Source organism: Camelina sativa, chromosome 13, assembly GCF_000633955.1.
Source record: "Camelina sativa cultivar DH55 chromosome 13, Cs, whole genome shotgun sequence".
NCBI classification, from domain to species: Eukaryota; Viridiplantae; Streptophyta; class Magnoliopsida; order Brassicales; family Brassicaceae; genus Camelina; species Camelina sativa.
Genome location: NC_025697.1, coordinates 14,837,410 through 14,858,779, shown reverse-complemented (window position 1 = coordinate 14,858,779; position 21,370 = coordinate 14,837,410). Strand labels below are relative to the sequence as shown.

Below are 21,370 nucleotides of genomic sequence, written 5' to 3'. Positions count from 1 at the left end.
GGTAAGAGGAAGAACCGATCACGAACACAGGTGGCTCACGAACACGAACAGATCTCCGAACAGGAACTCACCCCGGACAAGAACTGACCACGAACACAGACGGATCACGGACAGGAACCGATCGCCGAGCTTGGACGAACAAGGGTTTTGTGTGGCAGCGTTTTTAGGGTTTTTCTCAGTTGGACTCTTAGAACAAGTCGTGCTGATAACGTGTTGTAAACTAGAGAAACTCGAAGGAGGTTCTCTCTTCGTGTCTTATTGATTAAATTGTTATAGAGGTTACATATATATATAGTAAAGCAAAGTCTTAAACATAAACCGACTATGAATAGGAAATAGGCCATGGGCCTTACACACTAGTACATGTATGGGCTGTGTATGGGCTGGTTATGGAAGTCCACTCCAAGTGTTTTACAATAATACATAATTTGTTTCCTTAATTTGTTTTGTTTTTTTAATTTAATTTTGATTTATTTTTAAATAAAATATTAGATACAAGATTCTGATTAGCTGAGAGATGAGTGTGTGAACAAAAAGATTCACCCTAGAAATGAACTTAAATATTTTTCTTAATTTTGCATTGAAAATTTAAAATATCATCTATTTTTTTTTAACAACTATTATAAACATCATCCAATTTTTAAAAGTATTAAGTATTATTTAACTATTGGTTTTATTCCAACAGTCTTTTCTTCACCGCTATATTTACCAACATTATTTATCTCAACTCAATTGATCGTAACTGCTAAACACCCTTTTAAACGCAAGAAGCAATGTCCATCATCAGTTCTAACAACCCGTCGTCACTTTTTCGTCAACGGTCATACACAAAAATCACGTTTAAGAAAACGCTTTTTCTGTTCCGAAACGGTTGCGGTTAAGACCATTGACTTTTTTTGAAAAACATGATCACGCTTCAACAAAACCGCAACAACCACCCAAGCACGGGTTAGGAGAACAAACACTGGACCACTTGCCTGCAACTACAACACCCTTAGTCATAATAATTACAGCTCATAAAATCCCGAAACTACCCCTCCTCAGGTCCAAGATTCTCAATACCCTACCACCACCACCACCACCCAAAACAAACACACAACATGCCCAAGCCGTATCAATCCTCGTGAACCCAATTCCCCCTGTCTCTCTGGATCTGATTCGATCGATTACAAATTTTTCCTCTCTCCCTCTGCGTTTTTTTTGATGGCGTCGGATCAACGCGACACTGTTTTCTCCGTTGAATCGCCGGATCTAGAAAACGGCGGCGGCGGTAGCGGTGGAGGAGGTGTAGGAGGTGAAACTGAATCAGACGAAGATGTTGTTATGCCCGAACCAAACGAGGCCGAAGAAGACGATCCTGAATACGAAGATCTGAATTCTCCCTCTATGGTCTCCGCAATCTCAACAGCTCCGGCCGCGGCGAAATCCTCCTCCTCTACAGGTACCGTAACCGTCGCTCTTCCCGCCGGATCCGCCGTACCAGTAGCTTCAATTCCATCGGATTCTGATCAGAAATGGCACCGTATGACCGAGATCGTTCACCAGAGACCACCGATCGACGATTCAAGACGCCTTTTTCAGAGGTTATGGACCGACGAAGACGAGATCGAGCTCCTCCGTGGCTTTCTCGATTACATAACGAGCCACCGTGGCTACAGCTCACACCCGCCTGATACGGCGCCGTTTTACGAGCAGATCAAATCTAAGCTTCAGTTGGAGTTTAATAAGAATCAGCTCGTGGAGAAGCTGAGGAGGTTGAAGAAGAAGTATAGGAATGTGATGAGTAAGATTAGTTCTGGTAAAGAGGTATTCTTTAAAAGCCCTCATGATCAAGCTACTTTTGATATCTCTAGGAAGATTTGGAATCAAACTGGGAAGATCATAGGGTTTGAAGATAACAGTGTTATGGATTTCGAGGAAACCAATCATGTAAATAACACCAATGGTAGCTCGAGTTTCAATATCTCTATGTGTAACGCTAATGCGGATGTTGTCGATTTGGAGAACGGGTTGGAGAAGAAAGTGACAATGAGTAGGAAACGATCACGGTCTAGGATTGGGAAGATGGATGAAGATAAACCGGTTTTAGCTCCCTGTGACGGCCCGCCTAACGCTGTTAATCTTAACGAGAATGTGGCTGCGGTTGGTGAGTTTAGCGACGGGAGGAATCTAGGTGGGTTGATTGAAGAGACGGTGAAGAATTGTGTGTCGCCTATGATTAAAGAGATGATGAATGGTACGACGGGGATGATGATGGCTGCAATGGGTGGGTTTCCTGGTGGTGGTGCTCATGGTCTAGGTGTGTTGAGTCCGATACTAATGAATGTAGGGTTTGGAGGTAAAGGAGCTGGTGACGAACGGTGGAGGAGACAACAGATTCTGGAGTTGGAAGTGTATTTGAGGAGATTGGAATTGGTTCAAGAGCAGATTAGAGCCACGGTGAATGAGTTAAAGACATTGCCCAATGGAGGATGATGATGAATAAAGAAAGACTTTTAATTAATTATGAGAGCAAGATGAAGAAGGAAGAAGATGAATGTTGGTCTTGTGGTATGATGGTGAGGTATAGTATTAGCAAGTTTTATAAACTAATAATCTGAGTACTGAAAATTTTCTGATGGTGATGAAATCTTTCTAGGTTTTTCTTTTCTTTAGTATTTTTCTTGATTGAATCTTTTTATTTTTGTCGATTAGGGGTGAATGAATGCTAGGTGGGGTTGTGCATAACCTTTGTATTATTAGTCTATTAGATTATAGTTTTTGGTAGAGTTCAATAAACAAAACAAGGCTCTCGAGGTATTTTATATAAAGAACAAGCAAATATATGTCGTGATGCATATAATATTGATATTATATCTAATGAACATTAACATGTCTTTTTTGGAATTTGATCTATGTATTCCGAAGACATGGCAAGTAAAACAGTGATGAATACGCATAAGCGTGGAAGAATCTAGACCGATGAATTTACTAGATTTTTAGTTTGCAAGTTTGAATATATGAACTAGTGACATGAATTTTGGTTTTAGAAAAAAAATAAGATTATAGTAAATCAACTTTCTAAATGGCTAAAATGTAGGTTTTCAAATGCAAAAATGATTTGAAACTAAAGTAAACAAATAAAAATAATCTCACATATTAAGATATAATTTTGGATTAAAAAATAATGTTTAGACATTATTTTGAAATGCATAAAATTTCAACTTATAAAATTAAAATAAATATTTCATTTAAAATATGCCTACAATATGTCATATATATAATAATAAACCCATTTTTTAAGAATATGCTGACGTCATAGCAAAAATTGATAAAATGGTTGAAAGAAGTTCTTTCTTCTCACCCCTTCCCAGCCAAGGATTACGTCCATACGTTCACACTGCTTTGCTTTCTCGTATATTGTGAACTGCTTCGTTCAAGCATCACACTCCTTCCTTTTCTCGTATATAGCGTAGTCGTAAAATAGTCATAGCGTTAAATTTAGTGACTATATTATGACTAAATTTACGACTATGTAAAATAGTCGTAATGTAGTCATTATTTAGCGACTAATTTTACGACTATTTATTTTAGCGACTCTCGATTTATGACTACTAGTTTTAGTCGCTATTTAATCGTAACACACCGTTTAGCTACTAAATAATGAATAATAATATAATCACTATTTACTTGTTTTCTTGTAGTGATAAACCCTGTTTATTCTTAAAAAAAGCTTCATTTATTTATCCGTCAACTGAATGCTTTATTGTTCCTGCTATCGTAATAGACGGTGATATGTCTATATTTATTATCTGCATCTTTTTTAATATTGTGTTTTGAGTATAAAATTTCAATTTTTATGGTATACTTTTCTAGTCAATTGTTTTCTAATTACGTGTGTTATCTAAAATCTTGAAACTATATGGTATGATTTTCTACTAAAAAACCAAATGATCCAATTTAAGTAATAATGTTTAAATTTTGACTAATTGTTCTAGATTTTGTAGTTTACCACTTTATAAACGTACAGCTAAATCCTAGGGACACGTAGCAAACTTTAACGAGGCTTGAAGTTTTGAAGTTAAAAAGCAAATTTGAAAATGAAGAACGCTTCTCTCAAGCTCTCACTCTTGGTTTTCATTTTGGTCATCACATCTAGTAAGTTTTTCTTTATATTGCCTTTTCATTTGTCAGCAGGTGCATTGTAAAGGTGTTTTTTTTTTTTTTTTACAAGTGATAGAAACAAAGAGTACATTTTTATGTATTGGTTATTAGTATTTTTGTTTTTAGATGAAGAGTTTAACCTTTAAAGCCATTTTGTTTTATGCTAATGATGGATGAGAAGATCTTGGAGCACAAGCAAGACATCTAACCGAAGTTGATGCTTAACGAAGCAGTTCACAATATATGAGACAGCAAAGGAGTGTGATACTTGAACGAAACAGTGTGAACGTGTGGATGCAATCCTTGGCTGCAAAGGGGTGAGAAGAAAAAAATATTTTCAACCGTAAGATCTATCTTCTTTTTATCTAAACCGTTAGATTTAGCAGACCTTTAAAAATAGATTTGCTATTATATATAGATTAGTGTGACACCATCCTTCCTTATTTAATTTACTAGCTGCATTTACAAAAAATATCAGAGGCATACTCGGCGAGGTTGATCACATCCCCCTGCATAATTCATAAAATAATCAATATATAAAATTTTGGAGACATTTAGCAAATAAATACTGGAATTGGAATTTATTTACAAGCAGGTCATTGGCATTAAATAATTAATTAAAAAAATAAATTAATTCAACCTATATTCGATTTTTTATATAGAAACTAAGTGTTTTAAAAGGTAACAAACATAATTACAAATGCCATTAATTTTGGTGTAATTGTTTTACATAATTGCAAATGCCATTAATTACAGTGTAATTGTTCAAAAAAACTAATTGTATGATTTTAGAAGGTAACAAACATATTTACCATTCAACTTGATATTTTATTCAAGGAATGACCGAATGATAATAAAATATAAAAATATTGCCTTCTCACAAATTTATTTTTATTATGTATTTAAAACTAATCCTCCTAATCTTTTTGATCCGCTATATATCTTCCCATTAGTAAAAAAGAAGAACACATTATACTAGAACGATTTTACGTTTCTTTCTCTAGTTTAGATCTTCAAAGCATATATTTTTTTATAGATTTTGTTATGAGAAATACCCTAAAATGACACTAAAACAAATTTTATGTACAACTAAAGCACACATTCTATAAATTTCCAAAAATAGCACTAGTTAACACATTAAAATATTTAAAATTAATTTTTAGAATTTTGTATTTTAAGTTTGGGTTCTCAATTTCACATTTAGGGTATAGTTTTGAAGTGTATGGTTTAGTATTTTGAATTTAGGATTTAATTTTAAAAGATTAATTAGTGCTACTTTTGGAATTTGAGAGATGTTGTGCTAAGTTTGGAAAAAAACTTATTTTTGTGCTATTTTTGAGAATCTCCCTTTTGTTATTCTTCGTATGTTGATTATTGATTGACAATGATGTTGTGTTTATGCCGATGGTAATTAAAGTGCTCGATTTCAAAATAGAATTATTTCTAACAATTTTTTTTTTGTGTCTCTATTTTTTTTTTTTTTTGTATTTTGTGACTTTCTTATCAGAAAACCTAAGATGCAAGCACAAAAAATGTGACATTTAAGTTATTTTGACATCCCAAAGCCTCTTGAAAATGAAGTTATGTCGTGTCTATCTCGCCAAAGAAAAAGGGATCAACAACTATTGTTATCCGTGTATGTCTATATTAATGTGATATATTGGTGAAAATCCAAAAATATTAGATTATATAGATATAATTATTATATATAAAGTACCAAAATCATGAAAATACTAATGAGTCTTTTAGTTATTATATTTGATCTTTCATGTATCAAATAAGATATAGATTTTAATTAAACATTTAGTTGTAAAATTTATATTTTACTTGATAAAAATTTGAAAAATTGATTTGATAAAAAGTGAATTTTAACCTCACATAATAATTTTACTTTCACGGATTTCGTATGATGAGTTTTTGCGGATTAAAATTATTTGAACATGTTGTGTGACCCGCCTAGCATGACGGGTTTGGACTATAGAACCAACACTAAAACTATTAGTTTATTTCATATACTATAGATTTGTAATCATAGTTTGAAAAATTAACTTATAAATTATTTAGTATATGAACTACAAAATATTACACATACTATAACACATTCTTAATATTCCAAAAAAGAAAAATGTATACACATAAAAATATACACTAACATATCATATGGACATATACCTCTGTTTAATTCTAGAAAACAAAACTATATGTTTTAAAATTTTATATTATATCGAATAACAAATTTAATGTAATTAGGTTCTAAAATGACGTAAGAAGAAGAAAAAATACTTTTAACAAAATTATAAAAATATTAGACAAAAGTTAATTAATTTGAAATTTGAAAACTAAATAAATTAAAAATTATTATTTAAAATACAATAATTTAAAATTTACACGGCAGTGAAAACCTAGTATATATACATGGCAATCAATACGTTTAGCATCATCATACAATACCATGAGAACCTCGATTCTTAAGCTGAACTCTCTAGGTCTCTAACCACTTGGATCATTTGTGCCTTCGTCTTCTGAGTCAGAGGGTTCAGAAAGATCAATCTCCATCTCGTCTTTCGTCATGAATTGGTACCAGTTCTCTCTTCTGCCCAGTCAACATTAGTGAACTCCTCACACAAGAACAACGTCACTCCGGATACGGTCCCTTTTCGTTTCTGCATCGGCAATTGTCATGTTGACTTCTATGTAAAACAAGCTAAGAGCTAGAGTTTTCTCTTTTCTCATGTACGCACTATTGTGCAAAACTAGTTTCCCCGCAGAGTATCCTCCGAAAGAATAATTTTTGTTTTGTTCCCATTTTTCCATTTTTGTATTTTACATGTTACTGAATATCATTGTTTCAACCTTTTGCTTCCTTTCATTACAATAACGATTACATGAAACAGAGAGAAATCTGATGCATTGCTTAAGACCATAGAATTTCCAAGTGAGTGAGAGAATGCAAAGCAAATTTTGAGTGCAAAAAACCATTACATAACCTTCTGATTTTGTTTAGAGAGAGACAAGCTATAGAGTGCTATCTATATATTATATAAATAAACAACCAAAACTGTTGTTAAAAGGGTTTGTTTCCATACTAGTACATTTTGAAAACTTAATTGGCAAACTAATACATTTACTATTCAAAATTAGAAAACTAGGTGTTGTGTAATAGAGAATGTGTGAGATATGAGAGATTGTGGTACATAGGGTTAGATGAGAAGATTACCAAAAGGAGTATGTGTGTGGGTGTGAAATAAAGTTTTTTTTTTCTTTCAATCATAATTATTTAAATAATTGTTAATATAATTTTTTTTAGAATTTTTTTTAGATACAAAAAATCTATATTTCTTCTTTACAAGAATTTTATTTCATAATTTTTATATATATTATATACATCTTATGTATCCGTACACTTTATTTAGTGTACTGATGTCTATACACTTTATTAAGTTTACAAACACACAATATTAAATGTACATATGTAATTTGAACAAAACCATTGTGATACAAATATCTTAAGCCCTAAGAATTAAACAAATTACACAAATTACATATGTACACTTAATAATGTGTCATACATCTGTACACTTAATAATGTGTACGGACATCTGTACACTTAATAATGTGTACATACATCTATATACTTATTAATGTGTACGGATACAAAATTTGTAAAAAATATTTAACGTTATCAAATAAAATTATCAAACAAAAAATATATCTAATTATAAAGAAAAAAAAAACAGAAATTTTTATACATTTTGAAAATTTTCAAAAAAATCAATTTTAATTACCCAGCATTTTGTTTTTAAGATTGTAGGGAGCATATATTAGAAAAAAAAAATCAAAGTCTCAACGGCATTGTTGTAAATATAAAATGTTGATGAGGGAAAGGTCATGTGAGCAGTAGAAAACAGTAAAAAATGTAGAATTTGCTAATTGTAAATAGTGATTGTACTAATTTTACAATTATGTTTTGAAAAGTGTCTATTTTTCCAAATAACTTTTGTTAAAATTACATAACACCTTGGGAACCTAGACCGGTTAATTTTTCTTTCCCTTGTTTTTTCTAGATGGAACTACCGTCCAGCCATCATCAGCTGCTGCTTCATCAACGGGCATGGCTTCTGGTTTACGGCTTGAGCTGTTCTCAGATGCATCCACCATCATGTCTGTGGTTTGATCATCATTCATGCTAGTATCCTCATCATCATCGTCGTGATCGCTTTCCTCATCATCCTCATCATTACCATTTGCAACCTACAATACAAGAATTGGTATAAGACACTCAATTCTAACTCTGGGAAACTCTGAAATAACCCAGCTAGATGTGTACGAGGAACCAAACATATGTAGTAAAATTTTGAAATACCCTAGCAAAAAAAAACAAACAGACATGGATTTCCAAGAAGGGTACTGGATATCTAATATTACTACAGACAATATCTTGCTTAGACATGAGCTTTACTATTAGTGACTCAGGAATGTGAAAGCAACAAGACAGCATTAAAAGAAGTAAAATGAAACTAGAAAGAACCACCAACCTTGACAACACTTGCTTTCGCCTTAACTTTAGTAGCCCTTAGTTTCTCAACCATTTGGAAGTTACCAACACAGCATTCTTGGTACAAATCCAGTAGTGACTCTGTCACCTTTCAATTGCATAGCAAGTAAAACACTCTCAGTAGCCCAAAACAAGAGAACAAACCAACCTTTGCAGAACTAGTAATCGTAATTCCAAAAGAAATAGTATACATATATACCTCTTCGGGGCTTCCATCATCAGCCTCTGTATTAAGCTCATTAAGACCATTCTCTAGAATATCAACTAACCGATCATAGTCCATTGGATCTACAAACCAACCCAACCATTGCAGAACTAGTAATCGTAATTCAGAATTCAACCATTGGAGTGAGGGAACACACAACTAAGGAGAATTAAAAAAAAAGAAGAAACCAACCTTTTGATAAGGTGAAATGATCGAAAATTTGGGAGATGGTGTTCTCAGCTTTCGCTTGAGAATTTTTGCCGCCCCAACCGTTTTCGACGGCGGCTCTCATAGCAGTCCACCGCGAAAGTATCAAACCGATTCCTTCGTGCAGCATGGCCACCTCCTCATCACCAATCACTTCTACCGGTACATTAGCGTTCTGATTCATTCTCTTTCCTTCTTCTTCTTCTTCTTCTCTCTGTTGATCAATCAAACACTTAGAGTAAGAGCGAAGCTAATTACAAGATTGAATCACAAAAAAAAAACTGATTCAATTAAAAACCCTAAATCGCAAAATTTTGAATCATGGAGACAAGAGAAAACCTGAGATTGTCGAAACTCCGGCGAGACGGTGAGCAAAAGTAAGTTGGTTGCGGCGACGTTGCGGCGAGTAGGCGAAGTTTTTTTTTTTTCGTTCTTCTTTTCACGATTTTGTGAATGGGGAAAGAAGAAGGAAGTGAGAGAGACTGCAACTTCGAAACCCTAACCGAGAGTGATCTAGTAAGCTAAACCGGATCGTACTGGTTTAATTGTCGGTTTGTTTTTAATCGAAACGAAATTAATCAAACCGAACTATAGATATGTTTGATTCTTTAATGGCTAAATTAAGAGACCAAAATCTGAGAAAGTTTTTTTTTTTTGGTAAAAGATTAAGTTTTATACCAATTTTTCTGTCACAGAAAAATACAGTTGGCAGAAAAAGACCAAAAAACTATAATGCAAAAAATAAGAACAATAACAAGCAAACACACACAACAAAGCAGGGTAAGATGAGACGAAAGAAACCACTATAGAGAAAGACAAATGCAGAGCGCAACATGAACTCGAAATTGCCGCGAGCGTATGCAATCAAGGCAGTCTTCAAACCTAGTACCTACAGCTTTCTCGATCACGAAAACACTAGAAAAATATGGTTAAAAACCATAGACCGGAACCACCATTGATTAATCAGGTGACAACACTAGCGGCTTGGGAAATGCTCATCAGAATCCAATGTTGCTGCTAGCACGAGAGATGAAGAAGCCGGCTCCACCTTACTCACAACATCATATTCCCCTACACACTTCCCCGAGGGGAGACAAAAGCTAGAACCAAAGTGGCCGCGCAATCGTCTTTCACGATTTTAATCACCATGTCTCATTAACTCCTCCCACTTCGCTAAAGTCGCAGCCTGAACAAAAAAACAACAGACAACAAACAGCGACACACAAGGCAACAAAAATTGAGCCACCAACAGAGCCACATCAAAACCTCAAATGATCCGCTCTGAAACCTCCACAACACCACCGCCGCAGCCGCTCTGAACAGCTACTGAGAGACTCCCCACCATGAAGCTCCGCACCAGAAAGTTGCCACCACGAAGAGCCGCAAGAGAGAGATAAAATCGATTCATCCAGACGGAAATCGCGCCGGGAAAACCTAAGCCGAAGGCTGAAAGAAGAAGATCTAGTGCCGTCTTCAAGCTCCGTCACGTCCTCTTTTCATGCCGACGACAACGCAAAAACAGATTTGAGATCTTTCTACCTCGAACTCAGCACTTTGCCGCAAAATTAGAAGAAGCAAAAGAAAAAAGAGAAACAGGGGCAGAAAGGAGAAGGGAGAGCACCGACGTGAAGCCACCGGACGCCGGTCACCGGCGGGTTCAATATTTTTTTGAGGGCGATTAGGACGAACAGAATCGTAGAGAGAAGAGAAAGGAGAGGGAGGAGAGAGAAAGAAGAATAATATGAATCAGATCCACACTCACATGTGCTACTCCCACTTCAATGACATCATACACTCCATCATCGACATGGATGCTGATGTTATCACCATTGAGAACTCCCGATCTGATGAGAAGCTTCTCTCTGTGTTCCGTGAGGGAGTGAAGTACGGTGTCGGAATCGGTCCAGGAGTGTACGACATCCACTCTCCAAGAATACCATCTTCTGAGGAAATCCTAGACAGGGTGAACAAGATGCTTGCTGTCTTAGAGCAGAACATCCTTTGGGTTAACCCTGACTGTGGTCTTAAGACCCGTAAGTACACTGAGGTTAAGCCCGCCCTCAAGAACATGGTTGATGCCGCCAAGCTTATCCGTTCCCAGCTCGCCAGTGCCAAGTGAAGAAAAGTTTGATTTGAACAAGGAAACGTTTTTTCTCTTTCTCTATAAAATGGTTGTGTTTTGTTTGGTTTTTAATAACTTTCTTAAAAAGAATATTTTAGAAGAAGTTAGATTAAAATTAAAAAAAAATAAAAAATCAGAGAAAGTTGAGGAGCACCTTTCTAAGATAAGTCACAGAATTGAATGGCTCATGCAAAACTAATATAAATTCTGAACATTACAAATATAAATATCGCTCAGAAAAAAATATCAGGTTTGAGAATAAAAGATGAGCCAAGAACAACTAGAGAAACTTATAGATTGCGCTGACGGAAAAGGAGAGGCTGAAAAGGTTCCGGCGGCGGTTGGAGGTATTAATGCAGCCGAGGACAAAAAGAAATGTGTTGTCGCCGATGCCTCCGGTGAAAAGGTCCATTTTTCAAATCATATATATTTTTCTAACCATATGTTCTAATTATATATAATTCACGTAATTAGAACGTTACATTTGTAGGTGGAGGGAGAAGTAAACAAGAAAAAGGTGGCTTCAGCATCGGAAGGAACCATAACGATTGGAGAGGCTCTAGAGGCAGCGGTTCTCACAGCAGGTAATAAGCCCGTTGAATGGAGTGACGCAGCTGCCATACAAGCAGCCGAGGTTAGAGCTACGGGACGGACCAACATCATGCCTGGCGGTGTTGCAGCCTCGGCTCAATCAGCCGCCACTCTTAATTCTCGGGTCACCTCCGAAGACGAAAAGACTACGCTCGCTGACGTTCTCACTGTGAGTAGACATGTGCAAAAACATTGATCCATGTACGTGTTTGTTTCTTACATTTGTGGGTTCTAACGATTTTTTCTCCTTTGTGGGGTACAATGGTTTTGAAAGGGCGCAAGTAGTAAATTACCGTCAGACAAAGCAGCAACAAGAAAAGACGCAGAGGGAGTGACAGGCGCAGAGATGAGGAACGATCCTCATCTTACTACTTATCCAACCGGCGTGGCTGCCTCCGTCGCTGCTGCTGCTCGAATTAATCAGGCCAAGTGATACCCATTCTTCTTTCTTGGTAGCCAAGTTTATATAAACTGACTACAATGTGTATATATGTCGATGTCTATAAGATTTTGATTTTGATTTTTTTTAATTATACATATTTAATTTACGTATAAACTACATCTAAACCCAAAATTAATTCAAAGAATATCCAACAAAATCAGAATGAAAATAAAACAAGTTAAAACAAACATTGTCAAAAAGAAAATGGATCAAATAAATGAAAGCAGGTTTGACTGGTCCAGACAGGGTTGACAATCGAACCATGGTTCTCTGAATCAGTTAACAGAATACTTTGTTGGACCGACATACATAAAATCTCGGGGAATGGCGTATTGTAACATCAGCGGGAAAGAATGAAGCACACTCCCATGTTAAAACAGCACACAGGTAATTCGGTACAAGCTAAAACAAAGAATACAACCTATGTGGTAGAGAACCAAAATTTTCTCTCAACAATCTAGCGTAAGAAGAGAAAGTTTAGAGCTCCAATCTCCTGAGAAACATTCCAATCTACTACCATCAGCTAGATAGACTAACCTTTTCTAGGCCAAGCTCCATAGCAACTGCTCGTAGTAAAACTTGCACCAACTCCCTCACCTGCGTTTCCCTGGTGAAAACAAAACTCTCAAAATCAAAATTTGATAGGATCTTTTAGTAACAGAATTTCCCCACTATTGAATTTGATGGGTTGAGATCTGAGTTTTTAGTGACCGTACAGAGATTTTGTCACCCTTTTTTGTTTCGAACGACAAACTGCAACTGAAGAAGCAATATTACCTTGACAACACAAGCTCGCACAGGGAGGGAAAAAGAACAAGTAGGTGCGCACCGGTGTCGCGGTTATCTTCGCGTAGGATGGTTTTCAGGTAAGGTTGCAACGGAAGAACAGATGCAACCTCAGGATGAATGCTGAGGTGCTCAAGTTCTTGGAGAGTAAAGATAATCTCTTCAAGTCTAGCTGTTGGGATCGGACGGTTGCCTGTCATAAAGATAACCACAGATTAAGGAATGGCAAGCAAAGAAGATGTTAGAATTTAAAGAAAATGGAGACCCTTACCTAGATTATTCTCGTCGATTAAAAATCTACTCAAAATGAATTCACATCTGGCCATTAGCGTGATGATAGAGATTTTGCTCACTTCTGTTCTTGTGGAGTGCCACTCCTTGGTTTCAGAGCTGAAACTAAAAAAAGTAAATGATATCGGTTTGTTAAACATGAGTGTAAGAATGGGTACCAAATCACTATTCATGGACATTTCTAATCTTCTGCAGAGGAATGGCAATGCGCCTGAAGTCTCTCTCTATGATTTGTCTACATATTGTTATATGTGTTTGATTCAAAATACCCAACTAATGTCGAGGAGGGATTTTTTAGAGGAGCAAGCTCTATCATATTATCAAAGTATGAAATACTAGTGTCTTTGGAGAAGAAGCAATAAAAAAATTAAAGGAATAGGCTTATGATCATGAATATGCTCAAGGCGATATTACCTGCTCAAGGAAAACAACTTTTGTAAGCATGTCAAGGAAAATCTACTACAGTGGGCAGGCATAAGCTCTACAGTTTCAACAGGCAATGAGCATGTACGTGATGCACAGCGATCTAGGGTTGAAACAAGCCGCTCCAGGACCTGTTTATTCAAGAAGTGGACACAGCACAAAAATAACTCAGACATTAGGATAACAGAGAACGATTTACATGAAATTCAAGCTACTCACTTCTCGAGGTGCATCAATGGTCGACATAAGAATGATATCGCCAAGACCATTTAAAAAGGCCATCTCAAGGGTCTCATTGGCTTTGAGTGCTGCAGCAGGGAGAGAAGTTGAAGAAAGTGCACGCCCACAATAACCAACAAGGAATATATCGTAAACATCTCCAATTTCTTTCCAAATGCGTATTCTAGCTGTTTTGCTAATTTTTAGGTCTGTGTCACCACCCACAGAACATAATTTCACATCTTCAACAAGTAAACGGTTGAAGCCCTCAGCTGCTACCTTCCAGAGTGAACCATCTGGATTGTCTCGTCTTGTCATCATGCACCTGAAAATCAAAATGATCCTTTAGTTTTTTGTACACACTTCTCCCAGACACAACAGAAGGAATATAGACATGATAACTCAACCAATCTACAGAAATTCAAGAACCATTTATTTTAGCAATTCTGGGCAGGGACATGGAACATGAGAGAGGAAAAGGGGAGGTTTGGGTTGACTAGATTAAGCAAACAACCCATGATTCCCTTTCGAAACTCATGTTATGAGACTTTTGAGGTGAGAAGAGCCAACCCATTTGCACAATGCCTATCGTAATCAATAAAGGGTATACAATGAGTTTATTTTACCTTCTCAGGTTCTGAATGAAATCGGGAAACAGGATATACTTCTCAACTGCAGGAGCTTGAAGGAGAAGCTCTACCAAGGCAGGTATCAGTTTTTCTGCAAACATATTAGTCGTAATTCTTGTGGTTGGAATTGTTTCAGACGAAGCATCAGCTTTATGTTCCAAAACTTCACTGCCTGGGTGAAATGATAAAAGAATATTAGATAAAGACTTGTTGAGAGTAAATTAACATCAAGTACTTACTTGCACAGTGACCTATATGTGGTTTATCTCAATCTCACCTTCCTCATTTGGCAGAACAGAATCAACCCGTGGAAGATAATGCAAAAACTCTCTTAGCAGGATTAGCCACATTGACGAAAGGTGCTCAGGAGGACCCAAAGAGGGCAAGATTTCCAAAACATGACGTAGTACAGGGGGTACATGTCCCTTGAATAATCAATGGAAGAATGAGATGCAGGAAGCCAAGTTTTGAGACTTAGTACTTGAGAGGAAGAAGAAGAAGAAGGTAAAGGATGAATAATGAGAGAACAGACTTACATATTCACTTTCAAAATTTTCACTATTTATGATGGCCTGTTTTATAGCTAAGTCTACAATTCCCAACAATTGCATGTACATTTTATCATCAAACATCTTCAGTGATTGCACGTATAGTTCACCTGTCAAAACATTGGACGAGAAAGAAAAAGGAAAGAGTAAGATCCAAATTCTGTCATGCAAAGAAGAACACCTTTGTTTCAGGCATTTCTATTTACTAAAATTGTTCATTTTCGTAAACCAAAATGCAGATATTTCATTGAAAAAAACTGAATTACCTAAACCATGCAGAATCTCTTGTTTCACCTTGGTTGCTGTGTCGCCTGTGTAACTCGATGACTTCTGGAAAACAAGCTCATACACGTCCAGTACCGAATTAAGATATCGGAGTTGCAAGTTTCCCTGATTCATGAAAGGGTTAAGTTTAAAGAGTGAAACATAGTTATGACGGTGTCTATAGTAACTTAGTAACTCATAGATTTTTCATATAGCGCTGTTACCTTGACACAGTGGGACACAACAGCTGTCTGCAGACAATTTATCGCTGCAAGTGATACCTCTTTGCTCCCATTGAAAATGCTGTTCTTAACAAAAGCAAGCAAAGACTCCCATCCTACAGAAGTAGAAAGTTCCACAAAATTTCAGCCTCTCCTAAACAATAAGCACTACAGTCAAGGCAAATGACAATTCTCTCACCTGACCAGAAGTTAGGTAGGCTTTCGAGAAGAGGAAAATAAGACCGAAAGAGGCGGGCTATCCCTCCAAGGACAAGGACAAATGTTTCATCCCACTGCTTCTGGGCTGTATTGCGACTGCAGATCAGAAAATGGATGGCAAGGTTCAGTGGTGGGCACTGGTAAATGTTTTTTGAAATAAATGAGCTATTCAGGCATCCAAGACTATAAGAAAGAGAAGGAAAATGCAGAAGACATCCACACAAAGAGAATTCCTTTTGTCACCTATGATGTATAAGCATGTGCACTGCCTTCCCTCCTCGAGTACCGATTTCTTTCCCTTGCCATTCGTCCTTTGATGATGTTGCAGCCTACAAATGAGGATTCACCTGTCAGAAGAGTCTTCTAAAATGAATTTCTCGAATCACTTTCCTCACCTTGTGAGAGGCGCCATCCAACATCGGGAAGATATAATTCCATAGACAATCCTCCCACATGCTTTTTGAAAGTTTGTTCCCATGACTTCCTAATATTTGAAAAAATGTCCTCACAGCTGAATTCCTGACCTGGAAAATTTGATAGCAATGAAAAAAAAAGCTTGATGGGGCACCAACTTTCCAAGAAAATAAAAATTAACATAAAACGGTGGTCGATGAAAAGACCTCTGGTCGCTCGTCATCCACGAGTTTCTGAATTAACGAAAAGACTAAAAACAGCAATTTATCATGATTGACCACTTGTCTTCGAGCTTCATAATCTGAGTTGTTCGAATTGCTGATCATATGGCCTTCCCCGTCCTCACCATTTGTTTGATGTGGAGTGGAATCTGCATTATTGAATCCTGCAGGAACAGCTCAGCTTACTAAATATTTTATATATATAGCTTCTTGAGGTGAGAAGTGCAGACGAGGATTTGAAACTAATTTACCCAATCCTTTGTCCGCTAGAGACCCATGGTGGAGTCCCTTTGCTACGAAATCAGTCAAAGTCCACAACAGACCAATGGCTGTCAGACTTATATTCAGATCAGTCTTCTGTGCACTATAAGCTCCAGTAACGTCTATGCACCTGAAATATTAACATCATTAACCACCATCTCATAAAAACTAGTAATATGTTGCATCTCTAACAACTAAGTATCAACGGGTATAATATGAAGCATAGTAATTATAACTGAGAAAGGATCATACACATGGAGACAGTCTTCCGGAAGAGTAGGAAGTCCATCACTCATAATAACCCGGAGACTCTGGAGGAACAAACAAGGTATCAGTGACAAGGCATCAGTAAGCGATGGACTAAGGTCATACACTAAAACTTTTATTGAATCCACAGGCAGTCACCCTTTACTTACCTGGAACCCAAGGGTCGCCACATCCTTTTCTGATGCATCTGCAACAGACCTTAAGAGAATGTACGAGGAGTAGGATAAGTATATAGAATGGAAAATCCAATTTTACATGCGTGGAAGACACCAGAAGGGAGCAGGAAACCCACCTCAACATGTCAAGAATGCTTGGCCAGCTATAATACAACTGTTCTCCACATCTCTGAGGATATAAAATTTATGCAGGAGCAAATCGTTAGATATTAAAGGTAAACGAAGCTCGATCGATGAATGTTCATATCGTGTATATATAATATACCTCAAGTATATGAAGGAGAATTTTTAATGACCCAATTCGAACATCGGCCTTTTGAGCAGAAAAGTAAAGAACCCTGAGGGAAGATAGTACAGCACATTCAACTGACTTTAACTGAGTTTCCTTTGATTCTACCTAAGAAGAATAACAAAACCAAAAAGGGAAAAGATAAAATCAAAGCTAGGTTCTTTTTGCATGAGATGGAAAACTCTCAAATTTAAACAAGGACAGTGAAGAGAGATCTCACATCCAGAGTTGCATTTCTTGATCTGGCTGGATCTTNTATGTTGCATCTCTAACAACTAAGTATCAACGGGTATAATATGAAGCATAGTAATTATAACTGAGAAAGGATCATACACATGGAGACAGTCTTCCGGAAGAGTAGGAAGTCCATCACTCATAATAACCCGGAGACTCTGGAGGAACAAACAAGGTATCAGTGACAAGGCATCAGTAAGCGATGGACTAAGGTCATACACTAAAACTTTTATTGAATCCACAGGCAGTCACCCTTTACTTACCTGGAACCCAAGGGTCGCCACATCCTTTTCTGATGCATCTGCAACAGACCTTAAGAGAATGTACGAGGAGTAGGATAAGTATATAGAATGGAAAATCCAATTTTACATGCGTGGAAGACACCAGAAGGGAGCAGGAAACATACCTCAACATGTCAAGAATGCTTGGCCAGCTATAATACAACTTTTCTCCACATCTCTGAGGATATAAAATTTATGCAGGAGCAAATCGTTAGATATTAAAGGTAAACGAAGCTCGATCGATGAATGTTCATATCGTGTATATATAATATACCTCAAGTATATGAAGGAGAATTTTTAATGACCCAATTCGAACATCGGCCTTTTGAGCAGAAAAGTAAAGAACCCTGAGGGAAGATAGTACAGCACATTCAACTGACTTTAACTGAGTTTCCTTTGATTCTACCTAGGAAGAATAACAAAACCAAAAAGGGAAAAGATAAAATCAAAGCTAGGTCCTTTTTGCATGAGATGGAAAACTCTCAAATTTAAACAAGGACAGTGAAGAGAGATCTCACATCCAGAGTTGCATTTCTTGATCTGGCTGGATCTTCTCCAAACTGCTCTGAACCTAAGACAGAACATATGGATTGATCCAGGGCATCAAGCGCCATATTTCTCAAGTTCTGATTTGAATGCTCAGCAAGCTGTAATATGCAGTTGAAGTGTCAGTAAAGCCCAGAACAATGTCAGATATCCTGCAAATAAACAAAATTATGAATGCCTCGTCACCTCAAGAAAGTGGCCAACCACTTGGTCCCATAGTGGTTCCACCCCTGTCATACGAAGATAAATTAGATTGACCAATATAAAAATAATCCAGAGACTGGACAAATAGACAAGGCGACAGCATGGAAAACAGACTATACTCTGAAGATGTCAGAACATACTGTGAAGATTATTTACGAGTATAGAAATCATTCTGTCCACCGAAAAACTGATGCTCCCAATTTGTTTACTTGAAGCTGATGAAACACTGCCGGAAGTTTCTGTCATAGATTGATGGGACAACATATGGAGTGCAGAAAGAAGTGATTTAACAGAAGACACTTGCATCAGCGCCGAGCTCTCAAACAGCTAGGAAGATGAAAGCAATGAGTCAAGAACCAGAAATTGCAGAATCTAGCTAACCCCATACAAACTACCGTGAACATCAACAAGGAGCCTTATGTAGCTCTAGCCATTGAAATCTCAACAAGAAGACATTAACAAGAGAAATCCAAGGGCATAGATTATAGAAGAAAATTGATCTGGCTTACCTGAGAATTTAAAGAAGAGAGAATGCTAAAATCGGCGTACTGCCTAGAAGGCTCTCTGGTAAGCTTTGGGACTGCAGTTGTGACCTCCTAAAAGTACAAAATAATGTTATACTTCCCTAGAAGATTCATAAGAGTATTTACACATCAGAGAGTAAGATAAAATGATACTGTGGTAGAATAACTATAATAAAAATCAAGCTATAGCATACAGCCATAAAGACAGAATCCTACATGGGATTTTGCCAAATTTACCTGGGTGGTTGCATGAGGAGAATGAATAGCTCGATCTAGGGCTGCCAGAGTTTCAAGGACCTGTATTCGTTTAGGATTTCTCGTTATCATGAGATAGATTACTTGAACATACTTGAACATACTTGAAGCAAAATACTCACCAACACCCATGATGGGCCCAACACGTTATGCAACCTATGAGCGATGTTGAAGAGTGTTCTCAATGCCTGAAAAATAATCAAAAACGGTCTTAGGTCAGCCAAACACGTTTAACGAACTAATTATTAATGGATAAGCGGCAAAGAAGATTTTGTTTTTTCGAAAGAATGAGACACTGAATAAAGAATACTGAATTAAGTACCTGAACATTCTTGGGTGTCAGGACAATGACATCCTTCTGATCAACCTGTGCTTCAGAACGTTTGGACACAGGAGACTGTACGACGCTGCTGAAACAACAAATTAAATACCAAAAAATTAACAGGCTTGCATTAATTGAGTAGCTTTGACATGATATATAGCAAAATTTTCAAGATACCTTTTCCTTTCTGCATCAGTTGGCAAAACGATTGTAAATTTACAAAGCGATGCAAGAAAGGAGTTCAAGGGTTCTACAGCATGAAGAATGCCACATGCCTGAGAGATATATTTAAGTATACTCATCAAATCTTCTGAATAGGTCGACAACATAAGCTTAACTGGCAATGTAAAAAGTGTAGAACAAGGAAACTTTATTTTTACGGATCACCATTTAGCAGCCACAGCACAAATAGATACTTCCATCTGGTTTACATTTACCTGGGTGAATGCTTGATATCCTTTCAGTATCTCCAATACGATTGCCTCTCCTTGTGACCTTCAAGAACATTTAGAACAAACAAAGTCCTCAGTTCTCGCCTCATCACAATCAATGTATAGTCTGGAAAAGGGCTATATACCTTGATAGTATAAGGGAAAATGCATCAAGTATAGTCAACCACAATGAATCTACCATTGAGATACAGAGATGTGAGGTTTTCCCAACATAATCAGATGAAGGAAGATGCTCGTATCTGGGAGATTCAAGCTGGAGGTTTGAACAAGGAAATTTATGAGAGATAAGAGACAACCGGGCAAAGAGTAGCAAGAATATGGCATAATGGCAGAGGAGAACCCTGCATTAATTACCTCCCCAACGTCTACTGCTTCATCTGTCAACGTGGCGACTGTAAAGACAACTCCAAGTAAGCCTTCAATTGCCAAAGTTATTGCATGAGCTTCACTCGCAACGAGAACAGCCGCACTGGAAGCATCATTGTCAAGAATCCATTCAATTCCTATAGCATTGGGGAAATATTTAATGACATCTTTCATCAGAATGGAGTAAAAATTCATCTTAATCTGAGGTCCTTAAAGGTAATGAATAATCATCATAGTATCAAATTAATTACCTTTAGCTTTGCTACTAAACATCCCGGCAACAGCTGCTAGACTTTCCTCACTTGTCTCCTGAAACTACTTTCAAGAAAACCAATTCGAAAATTAAGTCATGCTCCAAAAATTTACTCCTGTTATTAGATGTCAATTCTTAAGCTAAATAAGCCACTTAATAGTTCCTAAAGTTCTCCCAAAACAATCTTTCCTGGTGCACAAAATTAGTAAAACTAAATGTTAATTTAAAACCAACTGGTAAACAAATAAAAATAGTGACTAATCTTGACTACAGAACACATTGTAGGAAACTTGCCCTACAAACCCACCTGTATGCTAGAAACAACTCGAGCAAGCGCTTTAACCATGCTCTCCACAACATTTGTGTTTTTGGGGTGCCTTGAAAGACAGATTTATCATTAGATCACATAAGCAACATAATCAGAGAAAAATCAGGACTAA

General features: G+C 36.8%; 5 protein-coding genes across 5 annotated transcripts in view; 3 read left to right on the top strand and 2 right to left on the bottom strand.

Annotated features, from left to right (window-relative positions):
• LOC104736801 (probable transcription factor At5g28040) lies at positions 1,000–2,855 on the top strand. The gene has a single exon (XM_010456861.2). The coding sequence runs from the start codon at positions 1,204–1,206 to the stop codon at positions 2,473–2,475; it is 1,272 nt and encodes a 423-aa protein (XP_010455163.1). The 5' UTR covers positions 1,000–1,203; the 3' UTR covers positions 2,476–2,855.
• Positions 8,019–9,601, bottom strand: LOC104736800 (pre-rRNA-processing protein TSR2-like). Its single transcript, XM_010456860.2, has 5 exons — positions 9,450–9,601; positions 9,096–9,324; positions 8,898–8,986; positions 8,679–8,786; positions 8,019–8,394 (listed from the first exon to the last, which is right to left on the bottom strand). Exons 2-5 carry the CDS (start codon positions 9,292–9,294, stop codon positions 8,179–8,181), a joined length of 612 nt encoding a protein of 203 aa, XP_010455162.1. The 5' UTR covers positions 9,295–9,324; positions 9,450–9,601; the 3' UTR covers positions 8,019–8,178.
• LOC104736799 (5-methyltetrahydropteroyltriglutamate--homocysteine methyltransferase 1-like) lies at positions 10,775–11,319 on the top strand. The gene has a single exon (XM_010456859.2). It carries the CDS (start codon positions 10,852–10,854, stop codon positions 11,227–11,229), a length of 378 nt encoding a protein of 125 aa, XP_010455161.1. The 5' UTR covers positions 10,775–10,851; the 3' UTR covers positions 11,230–11,319.
• On the top strand, positions 11,411–12,313 carry LOC104736798 (late embryogenesis abundant protein 47-like). The gene is made up of 3 exons (XM_010456858.1): positions 11,411–11,638; positions 11,723–11,992; positions 12,098–12,313. The coding sequence occupies exons 1-3, from the start codon at positions 11,498–11,500 to the stop codon at positions 12,254–12,256; spliced, it is 570 nt and encodes a 189-aa protein (XP_010455160.1). The 5' UTR covers positions 11,411–11,497; the 3' UTR covers positions 12,257–12,313.
• LOC104736797 (protein MON2 homolog) overlaps positions 12,514–21,370 on the bottom strand; it is a 14,667-nt gene continuing 5,810 nt past the window's right edge. The window contains exons 14-44 of the mRNA XM_019234498.1: positions 20,929–20,992; positions 20,666–20,814; positions 20,437–20,564; positions 20,297–20,354; positions 20,037–20,134; positions 19,860–19,947; positions 19,660–19,725; positions 19,520–19,579; positions 19,268–19,354; positions 18,899–19,085; positions 18,741–18,784; positions 18,527–18,655; positions 18,283–18,414; positions 18,134–18,186; positions 17,991–18,039; positions 17,827–17,885; positions 16,752–16,891; positions 16,486–16,664; positions 16,261–16,389; positions 16,109–16,194; positions 15,846–15,961; positions 15,650–15,762; positions 15,428–15,551; positions 15,150–15,271; positions 14,891–15,038; positions 14,611–14,785; positions 13,985–14,309; positions 13,757–13,896; positions 13,323–13,447; positions 13,043–13,244; positions 12,514–12,872 (exon numbers count right to left, since the gene is read on the bottom strand). Coding sequence (XP_019090043.1) covers positions 12,785–12,872; positions 13,043–13,244; positions 13,323–13,447; positions 13,757–13,896; positions 13,985–14,309; positions 14,611–14,785; positions 14,891–15,038; positions 15,150–15,271; positions 15,428–15,551; positions 15,650–15,762; positions 15,846–15,961; positions 16,109–16,194; positions 16,261–16,389; positions 16,486–16,664; positions 16,752–16,891; positions 17,827–17,885; positions 17,991–18,039; positions 18,134–18,186; positions 18,283–18,414; positions 18,527–18,655; positions 18,741–18,784; positions 18,899–19,085; positions 19,268–19,354; positions 19,520–19,579; positions 19,660–19,725; positions 19,860–19,947; positions 20,037–20,134; positions 20,297–20,354; positions 20,437–20,564; positions 20,666–20,814; positions 20,929–20,992 — 3,663 coding nt within the window. The 3' untranslated portion in view covers positions 12,514–12,784. The remainder of the gene's footprint in view (positions 12,873–13,042; positions 13,245–13,322; positions 13,448–13,756; positions 13,897–13,984; positions 14,310–14,610; positions 14,786–14,890; positions 15,039–15,149; positions 15,272–15,427; positions 15,552–15,649; positions 15,763–15,845; positions 15,962–16,108; positions 16,195–16,260; positions 16,390–16,485; positions 16,665–16,751; positions 16,892–17,826; positions 17,886–17,990; positions 18,040–18,133; positions 18,187–18,282; positions 18,415–18,526; positions 18,656–18,740; positions 18,785–18,898; positions 19,086–19,267; positions 19,355–19,519; positions 19,580–19,659; positions 19,726–19,859; positions 19,948–20,036; positions 20,135–20,296; positions 20,355–20,436; positions 20,565–20,665; positions 20,815–20,928; positions 20,993–21,370) is intronic.

Bases quoted from the DNA above. Each gene is read 5' to 3' on its own strand.
- LOC104736798 (XM_010456858.1), top strand. From the start codon at position 11,498: ATGAGCCAAGAACAACTAGAGAAACTTATAGATTGCGCTGACGGAAAA. The intron at 11,639-11,722 runs GTCCATTTTTCA...TTACATTTGTAG, and splicing joins CCGATGCCTCCGGTGAAAAG to GTGGAGGGAGAAGTAAACAA. The intron at 11,993-12,097 runs GTGAGTAGACAT...TGGTTTTGAAAG, and splicing joins CGCTCGCTGACGTTCTCACT to GGCGCAAGTAGTAAATTACC.
- LOC104736801 (XM_010456861.2), top strand. From the start codon at position 1,204: ATGGCGTCGGATCAACGCGACACTGTTTTCTCCGTTGAATCGCCGGAT.
- LOC104736799 (XM_010456859.2), top strand. From the start codon at position 10,852: ATGAATCAGATCCACACTCACATGTGCTACTCCCACTTCAATGACATC.
- LOC104736800 (XM_010456860.2), bottom strand. From the start codon at position 9,294: ATGAATCAGAACGCTAATGTACCGGTAGAAGTGATTGGTGATGAGGAG. The intron at 8,987-9,095 runs GTTGGTTTCTTC...GTTGGTTTGTAG, and splicing joins TCATTTCACCTTATCAAAAG to ATCCAATGGACTATGATCGG. The intron at 8,787-8,897 runs GTATATATGTAT...TGCAATTGAAAG, and splicing joins ATGATGGAAGCCCCGAAGAG to GTGACAGAGTCACTACTGGA.